Genomic DNA, 19,768 nt, shown 5'->3' with positions numbered 1-19,768 from the left:
TACCAGATTCTCTGACACCAAAATACCACTTTACTCATTTTTGTGTGTGATTTGAATTTTTATTTAATTAATTTTTATGTTTTTCTTTAATTACTTAATATAGGGTATTTTTCCATGGTTACATGATTCATGCGCTTTCCCTGCCCTCCTCCCACTCCCCTCCCATAGCCAACGAGCAATCCCACTGGGTTTTACATGTGTCATTGATCAAGACCTATTTTATGGAAATATTTTTCAAGGGGGTGTGAGGAGTGTGAGTAGTTGCAAAGTAATAACTTGAGAAAACATAATACAAAATATACTTAGAGGATGATGGGTTCTGTGATGGTTTAGATCAGTGATTCCCAAAGTGGGCGCCACCACCCCCTGGTGGGTGCTGCAGCGATCCAGGATGGCGGTGATGGCCATACATTTTTTTGTATTACATTCTGAGTTCAATAAATAGTTTCATAATTTCCAGGGGGCGCTCAGTAATATTTTTTCTGGAAAGGGGGCAGTAGGCCAAAAAAGTTTGGGAACCACTGGTTTAGATATTGCATTAAGTTGCATTTACAAGGCACGCCCTCTAGAGGTTCATTGATTCTTCCAAAGTACTCTGCTTACAATTCTGGTCACTGCCACCAGATTATGCTAGTTGAAGATACACATGTTCAACAAATATAATTTTAGACATAAATGGCTTAAATATGATATCAATGTCCTGTAATGAAGTCAAAAATGCTCTACCTATTGAAATTCTCTTCTTTCAAAATGCAGCCTTCATAATCCAAATTAGACCATTCATTCCCTGTTTGTTTGGTTGGTTTTTTTAAGTATTTATCTAGAGGAGCCAGGTGGCTCAGTGGATTGAAAGCCAAGCTTGGAGACAAGAAGTCCTGGGTTCAAATCTGACCTCAGATGCTTCTAGCCCTGTGACCCTTTGGAATCAATATACGATTTTCATTCTAAGACAGAAGATAAGATTTTGGTTTTTGTTGGGGGTTTTTTTAAAGCATATGTCACATTGTGCATAGTCTTTGAATGAAAGAATGAATGGATGAAAAAGTATTCATTTAGTGCTGACTGTATGCCAAACATGCTTAAGTACAGAAGATGCAAAAAAATATATATATGATTTCTGGTCTCAAGGAGCTCATACTGTAGCTAGGGGAATTCGCATATACAAGAGGGCTTAGCTGCAATGCAGATAAAAAGACCCAGCAGTCCTAAGAGTTTTAGCTGAAGGGCACAGAGCAAAACCCAGGAGTCCTCAAGATGCCTGAGGTGACAGGAAAAGATCATGGAAGAAAGTGGCTGCCACTTTGGGGAAAGGGACAGTAGACTCAGGGTTAAAAATGAATGGGAGGGGGCAGCTGGGTGGCTCAGTGGATTGAGAGCCAGGCCTAGAGATGGGAGGTCCTAGGTTCAGATCTGGCCTCAGACACTTCCTAACTGTGTGACCCTGGGCAAGTCACTTACCCCCCATTGCCTAGCCCTTACCACTCTTCTGCCTTGGAAGCAATATGCAGTAGTGATTCCAAGATGGAAGGAAAGGGTTTAAAAAAATTAATGTGAATTCTAAGTTTCCTCCAACAGGAGTGGAGATACAGAGCTCAGGGTTAAGGCAAAAGGAAAAATAAGAAGCAATGCATTGGTAAAAAGGATGGAAGGGTCAGGTAGCAAAGGCAGGGCTAGGGTGAAATAGTTCCTAACACTTATCGAGATCTTCTAACTATCTCAAGGGGTGTATGATGGGGAAAACAAAGGGGTTTGCCTATTTAGATTCAGCTCTGGCTAGGGCCCTCCATGTTCTTCCACAAGGTATGGGATGCCCTGTGGGAAGGGAAGGGATTCCCCACTTGAAACTACCTTTAGATGGGATCAGGAAAACCTGCTGTGGGGAAGGCAAGGTCGAAGATGGCCCCTGCTTGTGGAAAGCAGCTTAGTGGTGCAAATAAAGGACACGTGTTTCAGATGGACAATTTAGGTAGATGGGAAGGGGTTGGTATAACTGGAAAGGGGCATATAATCGGTGCTGAGAATGTTGAGTGAGTCCTTTGAATTCACAGAGGTGAAGCCAGTTGAGGCTGGGAGGTGAAGTAATAATTTTTCTCCTATTATACCTTATTATGTATGATGGTATTCATAGATATATGTGTTATTACAAGACTGCGACTTGTGCTTTCCAAGAGCCCACAACAACATGGCATGCATCAAAATAAGAGAAGCCTTTCCTAATGAAAGCCCTGGTCCCTTCCAGTCTAGTGCCATCTATCTGAATTATACCAGCTGAGCTTACTCCCTATTTTCTGGCCCTTGAAAATAGTACCTTCAAAGGCTTTAACTCAAGAACAGCTTCCGTTTTGTCTTTAAGGGAAAGGTAATTTTCCTTCCCATCATGAGGCAGCAATTGATAGGTTAATTGGAAAAGGGGAAAGCACAAAATTTACAAGGATAGGGGGCAGTTAGGTGACTCAGTGGATTGAGAGCCAGGCCTAGATGGGAGGTCCTAAGTTCAAATGTGGCCTCAGACACATCCTAGCTGTGTGACCCTGGGCAAGTCACTTAACCCCCGTTGCCTTGCCCTTACCACTCTTTTGCCTTGGAACCAATACTTAGATTTGATTCTAAGACAGAAAATAAAAGTTTAAAAAAAATTTTTTTACAAGGTAGTACTTGAAGTAAGTAGAGTGTTGTGCATCCTTCAAAAGATGAATTAATAGTAATAGAACCACTGATGGCCAGTAGCTTCCAGTCTCAAATATCATAACTGTCTAGTTTTGTTCAGCAGATTTTAGCCACAACAGAGTGCCAAGGTTGTTTGTATCCTGGCATTGTGAGGAAATGACTGATGGCCTGGCAGTGATTTTGGTGAGGAGCTGTCCCCAGTACAAATGAACTAATAAGAAATAAAATCTGCTTCTACTTGTTCAGAGGTAGTTTGGGGAACCGGTATCCACTAAAATTAAGCTTTTTATATCAATCTATAATGGACACCACAGAAGAATATCTCAATCGATCTGTGATCTCACCAGTTGAGGGTATGATTCCAGTCTGTGTCCTCCCCAAATCTTCCATAAGAGGTCCAACCAGCATGATTATTCTAGATAAGAAGTTTTTCCTCTGAGGTCCAAAGGCCACCCCCCAGGGGTCTATGAACTTGAATGGTGGGGAGGATAACCCTGAGTTCAATATAATCAGTCTCCTTTGTAATCTTGTGGGTTTTATTTTATGTAGTTTAGAAAAGAACCCTATGAAATAGTCATAGGTTTCATCAGACTGCTAAAGGGATCTATGACATAAAGGAGTTTAAGAACCATTCTGATTCTTTGACATTAGCAATCTGTTATTGCTAGCTCTCACTATATGTCTGAGCCTCCTTTTCTCATCACACGTCCCTTTGATGACATATCTTTAGTGTCACTTCTGGTGTCTAATTCCTTGATAATGTGCTAGAGCCTATTTACCTTCACCATGTATCTCTGCATTGCTTTTTTTGCGTGACCTTTCACCTTCATTTTTCAGAAACTATTATATCCAATGATTCACAACTATATAGTCTTGTCAGAATAATATTGGTGTTATTAAAATGGGCCTTGGTTGCAGAGAGAAGCTTGGCTCAATTAAAAGCACTGCACAATTTCACAAAGGTGATAAAAACAAATTCCCTCCCTCCTACTAAATTATGGGTCCATCTCACTGTCCATGTGTACTTTCCACCCAGGATATATTCACCACTGAACAAATTCTTTGGTTCATCTATTCAAGTGCCTGTCATGGTCTAGCTAATAAGCATTCTTCATCCATTTAGCTTTTCTGATGTGTTTGGTGAGGCCAAACTCTTTGGAATGTTTATAGATTTCATTTAAGAGACTCTACATATTCTGGGGCGTGAGGTAGTATGTACATCCTCAAAGAGGAGCATACGGGAGACTTCTTTTTCTATAGGGATTAGTTCTTCCATTTGGATTCTGCACTGAACATCCTTCATGACAGTGGCAAATACCTCCATTGAGCATATGTCTCATTGTATGCCTCACCCTAGCTAGGAGGTGGCATAGTACAGTGGAAAATGCATTGGTTCCTAAGTCAGGGGTCCTAAGTTCAAATCCCACTTCTGATGCTTACCAGTTGTGTGATCTTAGGCAAATCCCTTATCTCTCCTGAACTCCAATTTCTTTATTTATGGAATGAAAGGTTGGGTTCTATTATCCTCACTTGATATTAATAACTGTGGTCAAGGGAAGACTTTCAAGGAATCTTGAAAGGGAGACACCTTATAAAAGGAGAGCCTTTGAGTAGGCATTTTGCTCTATTTTGCTCTTTAAGCATCAACAAACAGAAATCATAGCATTTTCTATATTTTTTCAGTTGGTTGTGGGACTAGATATGATCAGTTATAGGATATCATTTGTGAAAGTCTCCTTTTTTTTCTTTCTCATATCTTCATCAAAGATATCCTTGAGATGTATATAGAGTATTCTCTCTAAATTTTGTAGAGCTACCAAAGGGAGCAACTAGATACTCTTCCCTTCTCAAGCACCACTTTTCTCTACATTAATGGCACATATGATATTTTCCAACATTTGATATCCTTCCACCTTTCAGATATCTTGAGAATCAATACCAACCCCTAAATACTCCCAAAATTATGTCATTTCTAACCTTTACCTCCTTTATGTATACCAGTCTTTAGGCCAGGGGTCAGCAACCTTTTTGGCTGTGAGAGCCATAAAGGCCACATTTTTTAAAATGTAATTTCATGAGAGCCGTACAGTGCTCACAGTGCGTGCTCCTGTAACAGCGCCTGAAAAAAAATTGACTTTATGGCTCCTGCAGAAAGAGCCATATCTGGCCCTCAAAAGAGCCAGATATGGCTCAAGAACCATACGCTGCCGACCCCTGCTTTAGGCTGAGCTTCCTCTCTTTGCTTATTTTTATTCCATTTCTATGTCTCTGTCATTCATAGACAAAATTTATTATAGAACATAAGTATTTTTCATTTTTCTTTAATGTCTTTCCAGATTCATTATTACATGATTTTAGAGTGGCCACATTAAGCTTCCTATAAGCTTTTGTTACCTATAAGACTTTTCTTTGTTTTTGTGATGTAATCTTAGTCATAATCTTCCACAATTCTCATCTGTAAAATATTACAAATGAGTTTATGTTCTACATGTTGGTGTCCTTGGCTTTAATATCTTTTCACTTTAAAAGAAGAGCAAGCATTTGATGGATGAGAAATTAAAAACCAGCTTGACCTTCTCACTGAGGCTATTGATTTACACTGATATTCTGTGTCAGTAACCGTTCCTTTCTCCATTTCGCATCTGAGGAGGCATGAATAGCTTATTTTTTTCCTTTTTTATTTAGAATACTTTTCTATGGTTACATGATTCATGATCCTCACCCCCACACACACTCTTTCCTCCCTGCTCCCAGATCCGACAAGCAGTTCTACTGTGTTATACATGTATCATTGTTCAAAACCTATTTCCATATTATTTATATTTGCAGGAGAGTGATCTTTTAACATCAAAACCCTAATCATATCCATATCGAACTACATGATCTATCATATGTTTTTCTTCTGCATTTCTGTTCCCACAGTTCTTTCTGTGGATGTGGGGAATAGCTTGTTTAAGTGAGTTAAGTCAGAGTTGTTTGGATTGTATGACAATTTTTCTTAGTTAATCTCTTTTATAATTTGATTTTCCTCCTAAAAAGTCAACTGATTTGGAAATGATTTCCATATTTGTAAGCAAGTATTTCTTACCTAAAATGTAACTCAGCTTCTTTATAATAGTCATATACATGCTCAAAACCTTATAACTTTTCTTGAAGAAAATATTTATGACACATGAATGAGACCTTTGAGGGTAGTCATATTTTCTAATGTCTTTTTTTCACTATTTCACACCCTTTTTTATCCAAGACACAGAATATATATTGATTTAACTTAGAAGACCTGACTTCTTCAAAGAATTTCTCTGCCAATCCTGGGAAGTATCACTGTCCCCTCCCTTTTTATATCTCTCCCCTAATGAGTTTAATAAGTCAATGAGTTCAAGGAGAGAGTTTTACTTTCGTATAGAGGTGCTATTCTTGGTGACATTAGATATATATTTAGTATTAGGCCCCAAAAGAGCTAAGATATTCTCAATGTATACTCCAATTTTCCAATGGTTCTTTAATCTCATTAATCATGTAGATATTCCCACCTGTGGTGCACTGTGCAATCCATCCACGCCTGCCCATCCAACTATCCTTCATTCCTCCTATAAGTTCACCACAAGGGATCACCCAGTAAGCTGAGACTTTCCTTGTTTTCTCTTGACATTGCAAGCATGCCAGGGGAGCACACTGGTGGTTTGTTGGTTATCCACCATTCTTATCTCATGACCAGATCATCTTTTTTCCCCACTCATGCATTTTGTTGTTGTTGATATTTTTTTACTGTACTTCTCTTTCATTACTTCTTATTTGTAATGTGCTACAGCCTCCTAACACCCACCATCCCCTGGGTGATAATGCTCATTTTCAGTTCTTGCTATGTTTGGCAGCTATACAAAATGCCCAGGAAATCCCAGAGGCCTTTGTTCACAAATTGTTGTAATATTGCAAAGGTATTAAAAGTCTAATCAGCAAGTCCAGATGTCCATCATAATATCAAAATTAGGCACAGTTGGAAGTTTTTCATTTTTTCAATCAACTATATCCTAGTAATTAATTATACCTCTACTCAAATTTCAACTAGGTGACAAAGTAGATAGAAAGCCCTGCCTGGAATCAGGAAGTCTTAAATTTAATCTGGCCTCAGACACTTACTGGCTATATGACTTAGGCAAGTTACTTAACCCTGGTTTCCCCATCTCTAAAATGAGATGGAGGAGGAAATGGCAAACCAGCCCTGTATCTTTGTCAAGTGTTGTGTGGAGATGGAAAGCATGTAATCCCTGCAAAGATACAGGGACAGACTCACCCAGAATTCCAGGGGACCCCTCTGGAGAACTTTGGGTGAGGCTGTCCCTGTAGCTTTGCAGGGATTCCATGCTTTCCATCTCCACACAACACAAGACAACTCCAAATGAGGTCACAGAAAGTTGGACACAACTGAACAACAACTCATACTTCTTCCTTCATCCCACTGAAAATTGGGGCATCAGCTAGGAATGTAAAAGAAATGTTTAAACCTAGCTATAGATTGGCATCTCAAAGGTATTCCTTTAATAATGTCTAACCTCAGACTCAAGGAATAAATAGGGCTGCAGCCTAGTACAGCCCATCATTTTGTTTTATTTTGTTTTTTCTTTTGGGGGGGTTGGGGGAGAGGAAGAAGTTCCTCAAAGAGATGTACTAAGGTACTGCAATTTCTTTCCTGGTGCCATGAAATTTGTGGTTACTCAGCTCCTCAGATGACATCTTAACAGTAGAGAATTTCTTATAAGGTCACTGGTGTTGGTTGCCTATTCAATTCTAGATGGAAAGCACCATTTTTGGCAGCATAAAGATTGATATTAAATAGAGCCTCAGCTCCAAAAGATGTCAAAGATCCTTGGGCTCTCATCCTAGGATGGTCAACAATTATAATGTCCAAATTAACTCAAAATGGATGGATTCCTAGTGATCTTGTGGCACTAAGGCAAACAGAAAGATTACCATTCTGATGAAAGTTGCATCAGTCAGGACCAAATCTATTTGACGGTACAATGAGACAACTATTTCAATGGTATGGATCTGATCTCCTTTGCCAAACATGTGGGGCAATATCTTTCCATCAAGGAGGATTCTTAGGTGAGAATGGGCAGCAAGCAGAATGAAACTGGATTATATTCACTTTCAGAGATTGTGCCCTGGAATGAACTCAGAAACAACTGTGGATTGTCATGCCTTGCCACAGAATGGCAGGAGATAAGATGTGACCAGTCAACTACAATGATCTGGGGTCTGGAACGGGCTGAGGTCAGAAAGTATATAGTACCTCAGTAATCTATAAGAAAACATAGCCAGAACAACCAAGTCATGGCAATGAATAGGACCAGATGCTAGGACAGAGCCAAGTGAGATGAGTCAAGTAGCCAGAAATGTAGGCGAAATGGATGGGAGAACTGGAGGCCCATCCAGATATGCATGAAACAGACTTGGACAGATGGAGAAACAAATGAAACAGGATGCTTTACTCGTGTCCATTGGAGCTTCCTCTTAATGCTGAGTTGGAGAATGTAAGCCACACTCCATCTTATTCCTTAAAGGACCAGGCTCACTGAAATTTGGGTACTAGTCCCTACGTTCAATTCAGAATCTCCTATTGCTTTATCTGACTAATGTCAAAATATTCTTTACAGTAACTCTTCCTTGAGGAAGGATCTGAATTCTAAAGGTGGTCTAGGAGCTCCAATAAAACTCTCAAGCTATTGAGCTCTTTAACCCATGATTAAAGAAATTAATCTTGGAAGACTTGTCAGACTTGAGAATCATATGAGGGACCCCAGAGACAACTTAGTGCAACCCCTTCATTTTACTGAATCCCAGAAAGGATAAGTGATTTCTCTGAGGTAGTAAGTAAAGCAACCAGGCAACACAGTGGATATAGTGCTATGCCTGGAGTCAAGAAAACTTCAGTCACAGTCTAGCCTCACAGCCGTGTGACTTTGGGGGAGTCATTTGACCTCTGTCTGCCTCAGTTTCCTTAACTATAAAGTAAGGATAATAATAGTACTTCCAAGGCTGGTTGTGGGGATCAAATAGAATCCTCACATGATTAGAAAAGCCTTTTATCACAGTGCCTGGTCCATAGTTGGCATTTAATAAATGCTAACAATGATGATGAAAACGATGATAAAGATGAAGAAGATGATGTAAAAGAGGAAGGGTTTTGAACTAACTTATCTGACTCCAGAACAAGTGTTCTTTCCATTCTACCACACTGCCCCATTGATGACCATCTCTGACCAAGGCAGGCCTGAGATGACTTCAGTGTATACACTGCTATGACAGGATGTCAACTGAACAAGGTTTATCTGTTGTTGTGAGAACAGGGGAGGCTTGGCAGTAGTAATAGTCACTACAGGTCAGGGATCCAAATGGACATACTGCAAATTAATGGGCTTGCAATTAGCAGAAGTCATGAGAAGCAGTAGTTTTAGATTTGGGATATATTGCCAATATCTAAGCAGTACCAGAAAATGAACTTGATCCTGAATTAAGATCCTGGCTCAGATAGAAGTTTCTTAAATACTTTTTGTAGAACAGGAATGAACCTCAGGAAGCAAACACCCCTGATCCTCTGGGTAAGTGACTCAGGTGGTAGCAACCAAAAGGAGAGCCTGACACCACAGTTCTTACTTATTGGGTGTGCTGAACTGGTGTTCCAATAAACCTTCTCTTCCATACTTAATCTGTATCTAGCTCAGGCTGAGAAAGTAAGTCCCAAATGGTTATCTTTCTTCTAAACTTTGGGAATTAGTTAGCTATTGCCACATCTTAGATATGACATCAGAGGGCCTTGGTTCAAATCCTGGCTCTGTGGCTTCCTACTTCTAAGACTTTGGATAAAAAGTAACTTCCTGTTACTGAATCCCAATTTTTTCATCTCTAAAATATGGAGATGGGACCAGATGAGTTCTGACATAAGGTCCTTCCAGCTCTTAATCTATTAATTACATACACACACACACCCCACCTCCAAAGCTTACCCTCTTGTCTAATGAAAAGGTCTCCTATAGATTGCAAATCCCTAAAGATTCTAATAAATCCAACTTCTAAAATATATATATATTTATTTATTTGTTACATTAAAATTCCCAGATTTTTCCCTTTCTTCCCTCTCCACTCTAGAGAAAGCACTATTTGATCAAAAAAATGTATATATAAAACTGTCTTCCTTGTTTCTATTTATCAGTTCTTTCTCTGGAGGTAGGCATACACAAGTCATTCTTCAAGCAATATTTCTGTTGCTCTATATAATGTTCTCTTGGTTCTGTTCATTTTGTTCTTCATAATTTCAGGTGGTTCTTTCTATTTTTTAAAACTAACATTTGTCATTCCTTATAGCACAGAAGAATTCCATCACAATCATATACCATAACTAGTTTAGCCATTCCCCAATTGATGAGCATACCCTCAATTTCCAGTTCTTTGCCACCACAAAGAGAGCTGCTAGAAATATTTTTGAACATATAGGCTCTTTCCCTTTTTCCCTGATCACCTTCAGAAATAAACCAAATAGTATTTCTGAGTCAAAAGAATTCACTATCTTTCCAAACCCAGGTTTAAGGTATTAAATGGCAAGAACCAAAGAGTAATATACACAATAAACGGTGTAAGTTCAGAAACCAACTTCTAGCCAGAAATCAACAAGACATGTAGTATGGCATAATAGAAAGAGCACTGATCCTGAAATCTGAAGTTTGGGTTCAAAACTCTCTACCAGTACCTTTGTCATCTTGGGCAAGACACATTTTGCCTCTCTAGACTTCAGTTTGCCCATCTATAAGATTTAGGGGACTTGGTTAAATGGCCTTAGAGGCCCTTTCTAAAACTAAGTCGAAGTAGATGTTTTGTGTCGATGACTAATGGAAGATAAGGCAAGATGAATACCCCCAGAGAGATCACAAAGATCTTGGGTGCAGAACTAAGGACTTCGGACTTTGTGAAAGATTTTGAACAGGATACTGACAAGAAAGCAATATATTAGGAGCATTATTTTGGCAGGAGTGTGCAGATTGAACGGAAAGGGGTCAGGGAGATTAGCCAGATAATCTAGCTAAACTAACTCAGATTTAAAGGAATAAGGGAAGAGCTAAAATGATAATAATGGTGAGAATCAAATGAAGAATATTTGAGAATTTCAAATCGATAGGATTTGACATCTGATCAAACAGGAACTGATCAAAAGGGGCTAACATAAGGAAGAAGAAAGCCTAGGAAACTATATTGGCAGTGCCACCCTGACAGGGAAGTTGGGAGAGGGAGCCAGCTTGGCCGGAGGTGGGTAAGCACTGGTAGGGGGGTGGAAGTGTACAAATTGCTTTAAGGTCATCAAGTTCTTTATATAGTTTATGATCATCATAATGACACTGTGAGGTAGATAATATTCAAAACTTTAAGTGGGCTACACTACGAGTGATTTGGGGAGACTTGTGTATACAGTTTCCCTTCAGAGAGAGCAGGGGTTTCTATAGTAATTTACAAGTTCAAAGTTTGATTCCTTTAAGCAAGTTTTATTTATTTTGAAAATATGCTTATCATACTATGTAGGTTGGATAAGTAAAGTTTCTATTCAGCACATTTATTTATAAATTTTATTTATAAATTGTCCATTATGTGCCAAGTATCATATTAGATGCTAGAGATGCATGATACTTATGGGAGTTAGTATGGTATAGTGGATGGGGCACAGGACTTGGAGTCAAGGAGACTTGTATTCAAATCTTGTTTCAAAGTCTTACCAGCTATATTTGACTCTCTGCCTCTGTTTTCTAATACCTAAAGTGAGGGGGTTGGCATCAAGAGCCAGCCATATCTAGCTTTAGATATATTGATCCTAAAATGTGAGGGATAATGTGTTATAGTGAGTAGGGCACTGGAGTCAAGGCCAGGAGAACCTACCTTCAAATCCTGTCTCAGATACTTGTTAAGGGTTAACTCTCATTTAAGTTTTCTCTGCCTCACTTTCTATATGTACAAATCTGGAAAGGGGGGGGGTGACTCAATGGCCTTCAAGGATCCTTCCAGCTTTAAAATCTATGATCCACTGCTAACAGAAGCATGGGCAGTAAAAACTGAGAGAATCAGGAAAGACCTCTTAAAGAAAGTGAAAAAAGTCCTGAAATAGCTAGTCAAACCAATTGAATTCTGGCTCTGCATCTTACAAGGCGTGTGACCTGCTCTGTGCCTCAGTTTCCCCAGATGCAAATAAAGGAATTGGACTTTCTACTGGTTCTTATTTTAAATCCTACAGTTCTAAATGTGCTTGGAATGAAGAATCAATCTCTCTCTTTTTTTTAAATCCCAAACCCTGCATTAGTAGGTTATTGTTTGGGGGATCAGAAGGGAGCCTACAATTACCCTCAGGCTCACTGTAGTTCTCCATTTCTGCCTGGTGCCTGCAGCCACAACCAACCATTGCATAAGGTTCAGTGACAAGTCCCTGGCTGAGGACTCTGGCACAGCTGGAATCGGAGCTCCGCCCCCTGCTCCCTCGGCCCACCCCTTCTCCCTCCCGAGCCTCCTCCCCCTCCTCCCCAAAGGTGGCTGGCTCACTTTCCATGTAAGTCAGAGTGGCCGGGGAGACTGGGAGAGAGGGAGAGCGAGCTGGCTCCCAGCCCGCCAGGCTTCCGCTGTGCAGTCTCGGGCTGTGCCCGGTCCTGGCTGGTGGCCCCCTGCCCTGCAGACACTCTAGGGGGTGAGGGCAGGGGGCAGCATGAAGGGGGGTGAGCGCTCTTATTCCCGATGTCCTGCTGTGGGTTGGTTTCTTTCAAAGTGCTGTTGCTGCTGCCGGTGCCGAGGTGAGAGCAAACCTAGGGCCGGGCTGGGGAGTGGGGGTGGTCCTTGATTTTGCTAGACCTAAAAGGCGCTGCGCTGGGGTTGAGGGACTAAGGGTACTTGGATGGTGGATGTAGGGAGGAGGCTGACTGGCCAGACCCGAGAACGGAGGTTGAGGAAGGGTAGGGGGCGTGTTGAACACTTCTCCGCCTAGCTTTGGCTCCCTAATTAAATGCCCTCTAGGTGGTATTCAAACTTAGCTCCTTTTTTCTTCCACTTGGGGAAGCTGCTAGCAGCTAGTGAAACGCGTTCCTCTCTGCATTTCTGGGGCCCTGTCTCCGGAGGGGGGGGGGGGGCGGGGAAGAACTCCAGTAATGAGTGAAAGGCGTCTTTCTTTCTCTGCGCTCATTTGCATATGGATCCTAACTTCGAGATTTAGCTTATGACTCTGGGCTGCAGGAATGTGCATGACACTTGTCGCCTCACCGGGAACTATTTTTGCCCTAGCGACAGTTTTCTAATGGGGCACAGGTCGTGGTAACTTTTTCTGCTGTTCTGTAGCACCGGAGCTGAACTTGGCTTGTTAATTAACTCGAGAACTCTCCTACTGCTCAATCGAGACTGTATTTAATTATATTTTGTTCATTTGGGGCTGTTTCTACCAAGTGTTCCTGCAAAGTGGCAGAGTCGTCTAGGAGAGCCCCATTGCCCCTAGGGGAAGGTTATTGATTTTTTTTTTTGTATCCCAATTTGTAGGAAAACTAACTGCAACATTCTTGGCCAATTAGAGTCAGCAAATATTGCTAACCACTGTTCGTTTTCAGTTTGTAACAATTAATTCAGTTGGTGATGAATGGGGGTGAGATTGGGCTAGACAAAATTTCCTTCCTTTCTATTGATTTATAACTATTTTATTTAAAGGCAATTTTTAAAATGCTTTATTGGTGCCTATTTTACATTAGTCATTTCTACAAAAACTGCCCACACTTTGCCACTTCTAGTTCTCAAACCCGAATTCTCCTTTGTAATAGAAAAATAACTGTAATAACAACAACAACAACAACAAAAATTCTAATACAGAGTAACTCCTGCGAGGAGTTATTGGCATGAATTCTTTTTGAAAAGAAGTGTACTAAGTCTCTGTGTGCCTCAGTGGTTTCATTCGTTCCCTTTCCCTTCTCAAACTCAGCCTATGAATCTCTCCATCCTAGACAGTTTTAAGAGAAATAAGACAAATTCCAAGCATTCCCCCTTCCGCCCCATCCTTCAAGTTGCCATTCACAACCTCAGGTCATATCTGCTATTAACTCAATCAAAAGGAACTGACATGAGTTATAGAAAAGTAAAGACTAGAATACAATAAAGAAAAAGAAACGTTGGAAAGATCCACTGTTGATGTAAGAGAGATTCAATGGTTGTTAGAGGCTTGAAAGAGAATTGTGTGTTTTGGGGGAAGGGAAAGAGCATAGAGAAACTCTTGGAAAATATTGAGGGGTGGGGAAAGAAAGAATACACTTTGGAGCCTGGGTTGATCAGTTTGCTGCCCTGCCAGCCTGAGCACTTCCAAAACATGGTTTCTAGGGAGTTGGTTTCCTGTAAAAATCTAGAATGTAATTTTTTTTTGGTGGTTCTTATCTAAAGCCCTTACAGCTGCCCTCCTTCAGACCAGATGTATTCTCTAAGAGCAATCCTACTCTTAGTTACTCAAAAGAAAACGTTTTGCCCTATGGTCTCATCTGCTCACTTTGAGTAAATTCCTCTTTCTTTTTCTTTCCTTTCCTTTTTTTTTCTCCATGCTCCTTTATAAAGTCCTCAAAGGGTAGAAAAATTGGGGTAAAGAGTAGGTGGCAAACCCACAGGAGTCTCCGATGAGATCTCCCTTTGTTAAGGGGAGACCTAGTCAAGCAATTGATAAAGGGCTTCCTCCTATTGGCTTTCGGCCCCTGTCTCCCACAGCCTCAAATCAACTCGAGGAGGTTTTGTTAGACAAAGTTCAGAGCAGTTCAGGTTACTGGGGAAGTGGCCCTCTATAGAAAAGGGAAAGGATAGAGAAGGTGGCCTTCTCTCTGCCCTTCCCCAGCTCACTTTTTATCATTTCCACTGGCTTTGGAGATTTGGGGTATTAGATTACAGGGTGCCTTTCTCCCGGGACTGGCTTAGAGAACCGTCCTCTGGGAGAAAAATCCCTTATTGGTTAACTCAATTCAGGTGGAGAGGTGGGTAGAGAGCAGTGTTAAGGGGGTTGGTGGGGGACAGGAATGTAATGTCCCTGGAATACTCCTTAGTTTGTCCCTATGATGAGGGTGAATACTTGGTATCAGTATATCTCCTAATATTCAATTTTGAAGCAGATTGAAAAGATAAGAAAGGCTCATGCAAAGCTTTATCCTTCCAAAACCTGAAGGTGTTACTCCCTGCCTCAGCACTACAGCCTTAACAGGAAAGGCATGTATATGGCAGGTGCTGATCAAGTGCTGAGAGGGAACCCTACCTCCCCTCTTCCCCTGCAAAAAAACAAAAAACAAGTAAAACTGTCCCTGTCCTCACAAGTTTGCACTCCAGTGGGAAAACAATCACAATATATAAAAAGATATATAATATTTATACAAAATAAATAGAAGGCAACTCAGTGGCTCAGTGGATTGAGAGCCAGGCCTAGAGGTGGGAGGTTCTGAGTTCAAATGTGATCTCAGAGACTTCCTAGCTGATTGTATGACCCTGGACAAGTCACTTAACCCCCATTGCTTAGCCCTTAGAGCTCTTTTGTCTTGGAGCCAATATAGTGTATTGATTCTAAGATGGAAGGTAAGGGGTTTTTAATTAGTAAATAAATGCAAGGTCATTTGTGTTGCACTCAAATGAGAAAGTTGGACTAGATGCCCTCCAAGGCCCCTTCAGCTCTAAATCTCTGATCCTGTGATTGCCAGGATTCTGGAGACCTGAGTCTAATCTCGACTCTGCCACCAGATGATCCCTTCCAGCTCTGACCTTTTTAGTGGAGAAATAATCACCCAAGATAACAGAACCTGGGGAAAAAAGAGAAATCAGGAAGGGTCATTCCAATTTTTCAGTTCTGTTTGAGAGATGAGCTTTCTTCCAGTTTAGGTGAGCCAGTTGTTCTAGTCTGACAGATTGAAACTGGAGAGGCTATTTAAAAACAAACAAATAAATAAATAAATGAAAGGAACATGGAAGATATAAGAGCAAAGCAGGGAGGTTTAGGGTCTCTGGTCTCTGCTTGGTCATAGAAATCAGTGACTCACTTTGACTCTAGGCTTGCCCCTGGAGGAGCTTGATTTTTCATAGCAGTGGAGCTGGTCTGAAGGCCTGGTGAGTCAATGAAAGGAGAGAGGTGGCTTCTTCAGGGATGGGTTGCTTAACTAGCTCTTGAACACCTGGGATTTAATTTCTGGTTTCTCCTGAGCTTTTGTTCAAAAGAGAAAACTGAGATGAGGAAGCAGCTCAGGGTGAATTTCATACCCACCCACCCACCTTGGGTCTGATTTATTTTGATGAGGTATGTGCATGGCTGCTATGACTAATTCCCCCTAGTTGTTAGGGCCCCCACCCTGGAACTGGAAAGCAAACTTTATGAAGTCAGAGGACTTGATTTAAATCCTGCTTCTGCCACCTGCACTATGGACTCGAGCAAATCACCTAACTTTGCTAGTCTACATTTCTTTACATTCAAAATGAGGGGGTTGAAGTAAACTTCTTTTGAGGCCCCGTTCAGTTCAAGACCTATGATCCTAACCTAGAAGAAGCTAGGTATGCTGCGCTTGGAGTCAGAAAGACCTTAGTTCAAATTTGTTCTCAGATACTTACTAGCTTTGTGACCCTGGACAAGTCACTTAACATCTGTTAGCCTCAGTTCCCTCAAATGTAAAATGAGGACAATAATAGCAATAATTTACAAATACTACTTATTTGATCCTTTAAGGGTTGTTGTCAGGATCAAATAAGTAGTATTTGTAAAGATCCAAGGACAGTGCCTGGCACATAGTTGGCACTTAAATGCTTGTTTCCTTCCTTTTCTTCCTTCTACTGATAAAGCAAACAAGGACAAGGGTATATGGGATGTTCAGGGGGCATCAGTGATGGTGAACATTTTAGAGACTGCATGCTGTGCCCCACCCCAAACCCCCCCCCCCCAGCTCACCTACTTACCCAACTTCTACCCCAGAGAGAGAAAGAGAGGAGAGTAGTCTGGGTGCTCTGCTCAGGGGAAGGAGTAAACGTTTCAAACGAACTGCTGAGCAGAGGAGTGGGGAGGCATGGTGGAAAGGGGAAAGGGAGCAGCTCTGTGGAGTCCCTCTCCTTTTCTAGTCTGATGGGCAGTGCATGCCCACAGAAAGATTTCTGCATGCCATCCTTGTTACACATGCCATAGGTTCAGCATCATGAGACTAGCTCCTTTGGTGGGAGGGCCAGGACTCTCTCCATTATGGTGCCACCTAACTTCCCAAGGAGGACTAGAACCTTTGGCGGGAAGGCTGCTAAACCTTTTTCAGGGCTGCTCATCCACCTTGGATGTCTACCTTTCACCCAGCTTTTTCCCGTGGCTGCCAGGAAGCTGTAGCATGTACAGTGGTCACACCCTGGCAAACCTCTGCAGGCTGGCTAAACCAGGTTAAGGTTAACTGACAGGCCCCAAACCAGTTGGTGAGTTAATGAGATATTTACTCCCAACGTTTGAAGATTTCCCTCTGCTGAAAGGGTGGAATAGAACATTTTGTTCCAAAGCCCATGAAGGAGGCTGCAGCATATGACATTGAGAGCTTTGAGCTTGGTCAGACATGGACGATGTCAAGGTCACCCACTGAATCCTGAATCCCAGGCTATCACCAGCTGTCCTGCTTTTGTCTTGTCACTGGACTTGGATGACTCTGGGAGAGAAAGTGAGGCTTATGACTATGTGCAACTCTGCCTCACTTAAATTCAATTCACATACAAGTCAAGGCATCATCCTCTGATGTCATTGGCCCCTTTCAAAATGAAGGACAAACCACAATAGCAAACAAGGACAATATGTATGTTAGCGAGTGAGGGATATTTTTTAATGTTACTTTTTTTTAAAAAATGAATATCGATCTTTTGTTTACTGTTTTCATATCAGTGTAATGTCCCAAGATATTCCTCTCCCCTTCCCTGCCATCCCTTGGAACAAAATTCTGTTTTGTTTTGTTTTAAGAGGAGAAATCATTTTGGGAAAACTGATCAATACATCAAAGATGTCAATCATTGTAGGCAATATCACTCACCTCTTCTCCCACACTGCAAAGAGGAAAGTAGGGTCTAAATGTACATTTTTTAATTCCAAATATTTCATCTTTCCTTGTCTTGCAGGTATTTATATTGAATTAGGTCAAGTGAAGTGTTACTGAAAGTTCAAAGCTTCTGATAACACAAGGCCTGGGGTTTGAAATCCTTGCTTTTTGTTGGAAAGGGTCTAGACCTGGAATTTCAGAGAGGGAATGGACCTTCCTCTCCCTAATTCACCCTTCGTCTTAGGGGATTGCTTGGACCCTGATAAATTAAATCACTTGCCCTCAGTCACATAGTTAGTATGTCTTTCATAGATTTAGAGCTACAAAAGATCATCCAGTCCAACCCCCTTGTTTTATAGATGAGGAAACTGAGGCCCAGATTTGCCCAAGATCACAAAGTGGTAAATGACAGAGCCAGAAACTGCACATATATTGTCTGATCCAAATCCAGTAAGCTTTCCCATTGCAGAATGTGTCAGAGGCAAGACTTGAATTGGGATCTTTCTGAGTCTGAGGCCTGCTCCTTATCTAATCTGCCATATTCTCCTTAGATATAGCTTAGGGCAGTGTTGGTGAAGTATTGGCACATGTGCTGAGCTGGCACTGTAGGTGGGGAGCTGCTCCATTCCCCCCCTTCCCAGCTCCCAAGGACATTTTTGTATGCCCCACCCCTCTCTCCAGCCACTCAAAGTGAGCACCTCCTCCCTCTGCTCTCTGGGGTAATGTGGGGGCTCACAGGCAACTTAAAGTTTCAGTTTGGGCACACAAACCTGAAAACCTTCAGCAATGCTGGCTTAGGGCATACATTGCCTTGTCCTAGCTATGTAGTCCCAATACCCTCAAGGATTATAAAGTATCAATGATAAAAAAAAAAATGTGCATTTGTTTTAGTTGACCTTGACTGTCCAAGAAATTCCAGATAGAAGATGATGAAAGGAAGACTGAATTTCCCTATAAGTTTCTCTTCCTCCCCTCTAGGGTTCGGGTAAATTATCTTCTAATAGAAGAGTTTTAAAAACTGAGAATTTCTGCTTCGATTTTGCAGAAAAATTGATAGGAATAGGGGACAGGGAGGGACCGGCTAGGAGGGGAGGAAGCAAATAAATGGATTCTAACAGCTTCTGTTGGAAAGTGGACAAAAAGCCATATGAGTTTGATAATGGCAGGCCCACAGCTGAAGACTGATTAATCATTGATATAGCACTCATGGTTGAAGTTTAGGTCCATTCTGCATACATAGACTTTCAGATAGATTGGGAGAAATAGGTCACTCCGAGTTTCCTGATTTGTCTTTAAAATAAATATCTCAGCAATCTGGAGTAATTAGAAAGACTTAAAAGACCAGAGGCACAGGACCATCTTAGGGTGAGTAATCCCAGCCTGGGACTATCGAGAGGATAGATGAGACAGACTAGATGTAGAGCCTCTCACCTCATTCTTGTACTTTGGCTCTGAAAGACAGTGCTCAGAGTTGTACCTAGTTTAATATGTTTGTCATTAACTTGCCATAACTTCTGGGCAAGGGGCAGCTATGTGGTATAGTGGATAGAGCCCTGGTCCTGGAAAATCAGGAAGACCCGAGTTCATATCCCAGCGTCAAACACTCACTAGCTATAGGAAATATAGCTATAGCTATAAGGAAATAGCAAATCACTCCAGTATATTTGCCAAGAAAACTTTAAAAGAGATCCCGAAGATCCCAGGCTGTGAAAGGTTTCCTATTCCAAACAGAGAATGGATTTGATTTGGATTTGATTTTAGAGGTAATAGGGAGACACTGGAGCATTTTGAGCAAGGCAGGAACATGACGAGATCTGTGCTTTAGGGAGTAGACTTCGGCAGTTCTGCGGAAGATAGGTTGGAGAGGAGAGAGGTAGGGGAACCAAAGAGGAGACTATTATAATTGCCCAGGAAAGAGGTAGTAAAGGTCTGGGCTAGGAAGGCAGTTGGGTGAACATCCTTTAAGGGAGGGGGAAGAAAGAAAGGAAGAAAGAAAGAAAGAAAGAAAGAAAGAAAGAAAGGAAGAAAGGAAGAAA

The 19,768-nt window shown here is 41.3% G+C and overlaps 1 protein-coding gene across 7 annotated transcripts in view; it reads left to right on the top strand.

Annotated features, from left to right (window-relative positions):
* Positions 1–12,281: 12,281 nt before the first annotated feature.
* LOC123242351 (kalirin) overlaps positions 12,282–19,768 on the top strand; it is a 188,211-nt gene continuing 180,724 nt past the window's right edge. For all 7 annotated transcript variants that reach the window (XM_044670032.1, XM_044670033.1, XM_044670037.1 and 4 more), the window contains exon 1: positions 12,282–12,488. In XM_044670032.1, coding sequence (XP_044525967.1) covers positions 12,404–12,488 — 85 coding nt within the window. In that variant the 5' untranslated portion in view covers positions 12,282–12,403. The remainder of the gene's footprint in view (positions 12,489–19,768) is intronic.

The sequence above is a fragment of the Gracilinanus agilis genome, chromosome 3 (genome assembly GCF_016433145.1).
Source record: "Gracilinanus agilis isolate LMUSP501 chromosome 3, AgileGrace, whole genome shotgun sequence".
Classification (NCBI taxonomy): Eukaryota; Metazoa; Chordata; class Mammalia; order Didelphimorphia; family Didelphidae; genus Gracilinanus; species Gracilinanus agilis.
This window is presented reverse-complemented; position numbering and strand designations above follow the sequence as displayed.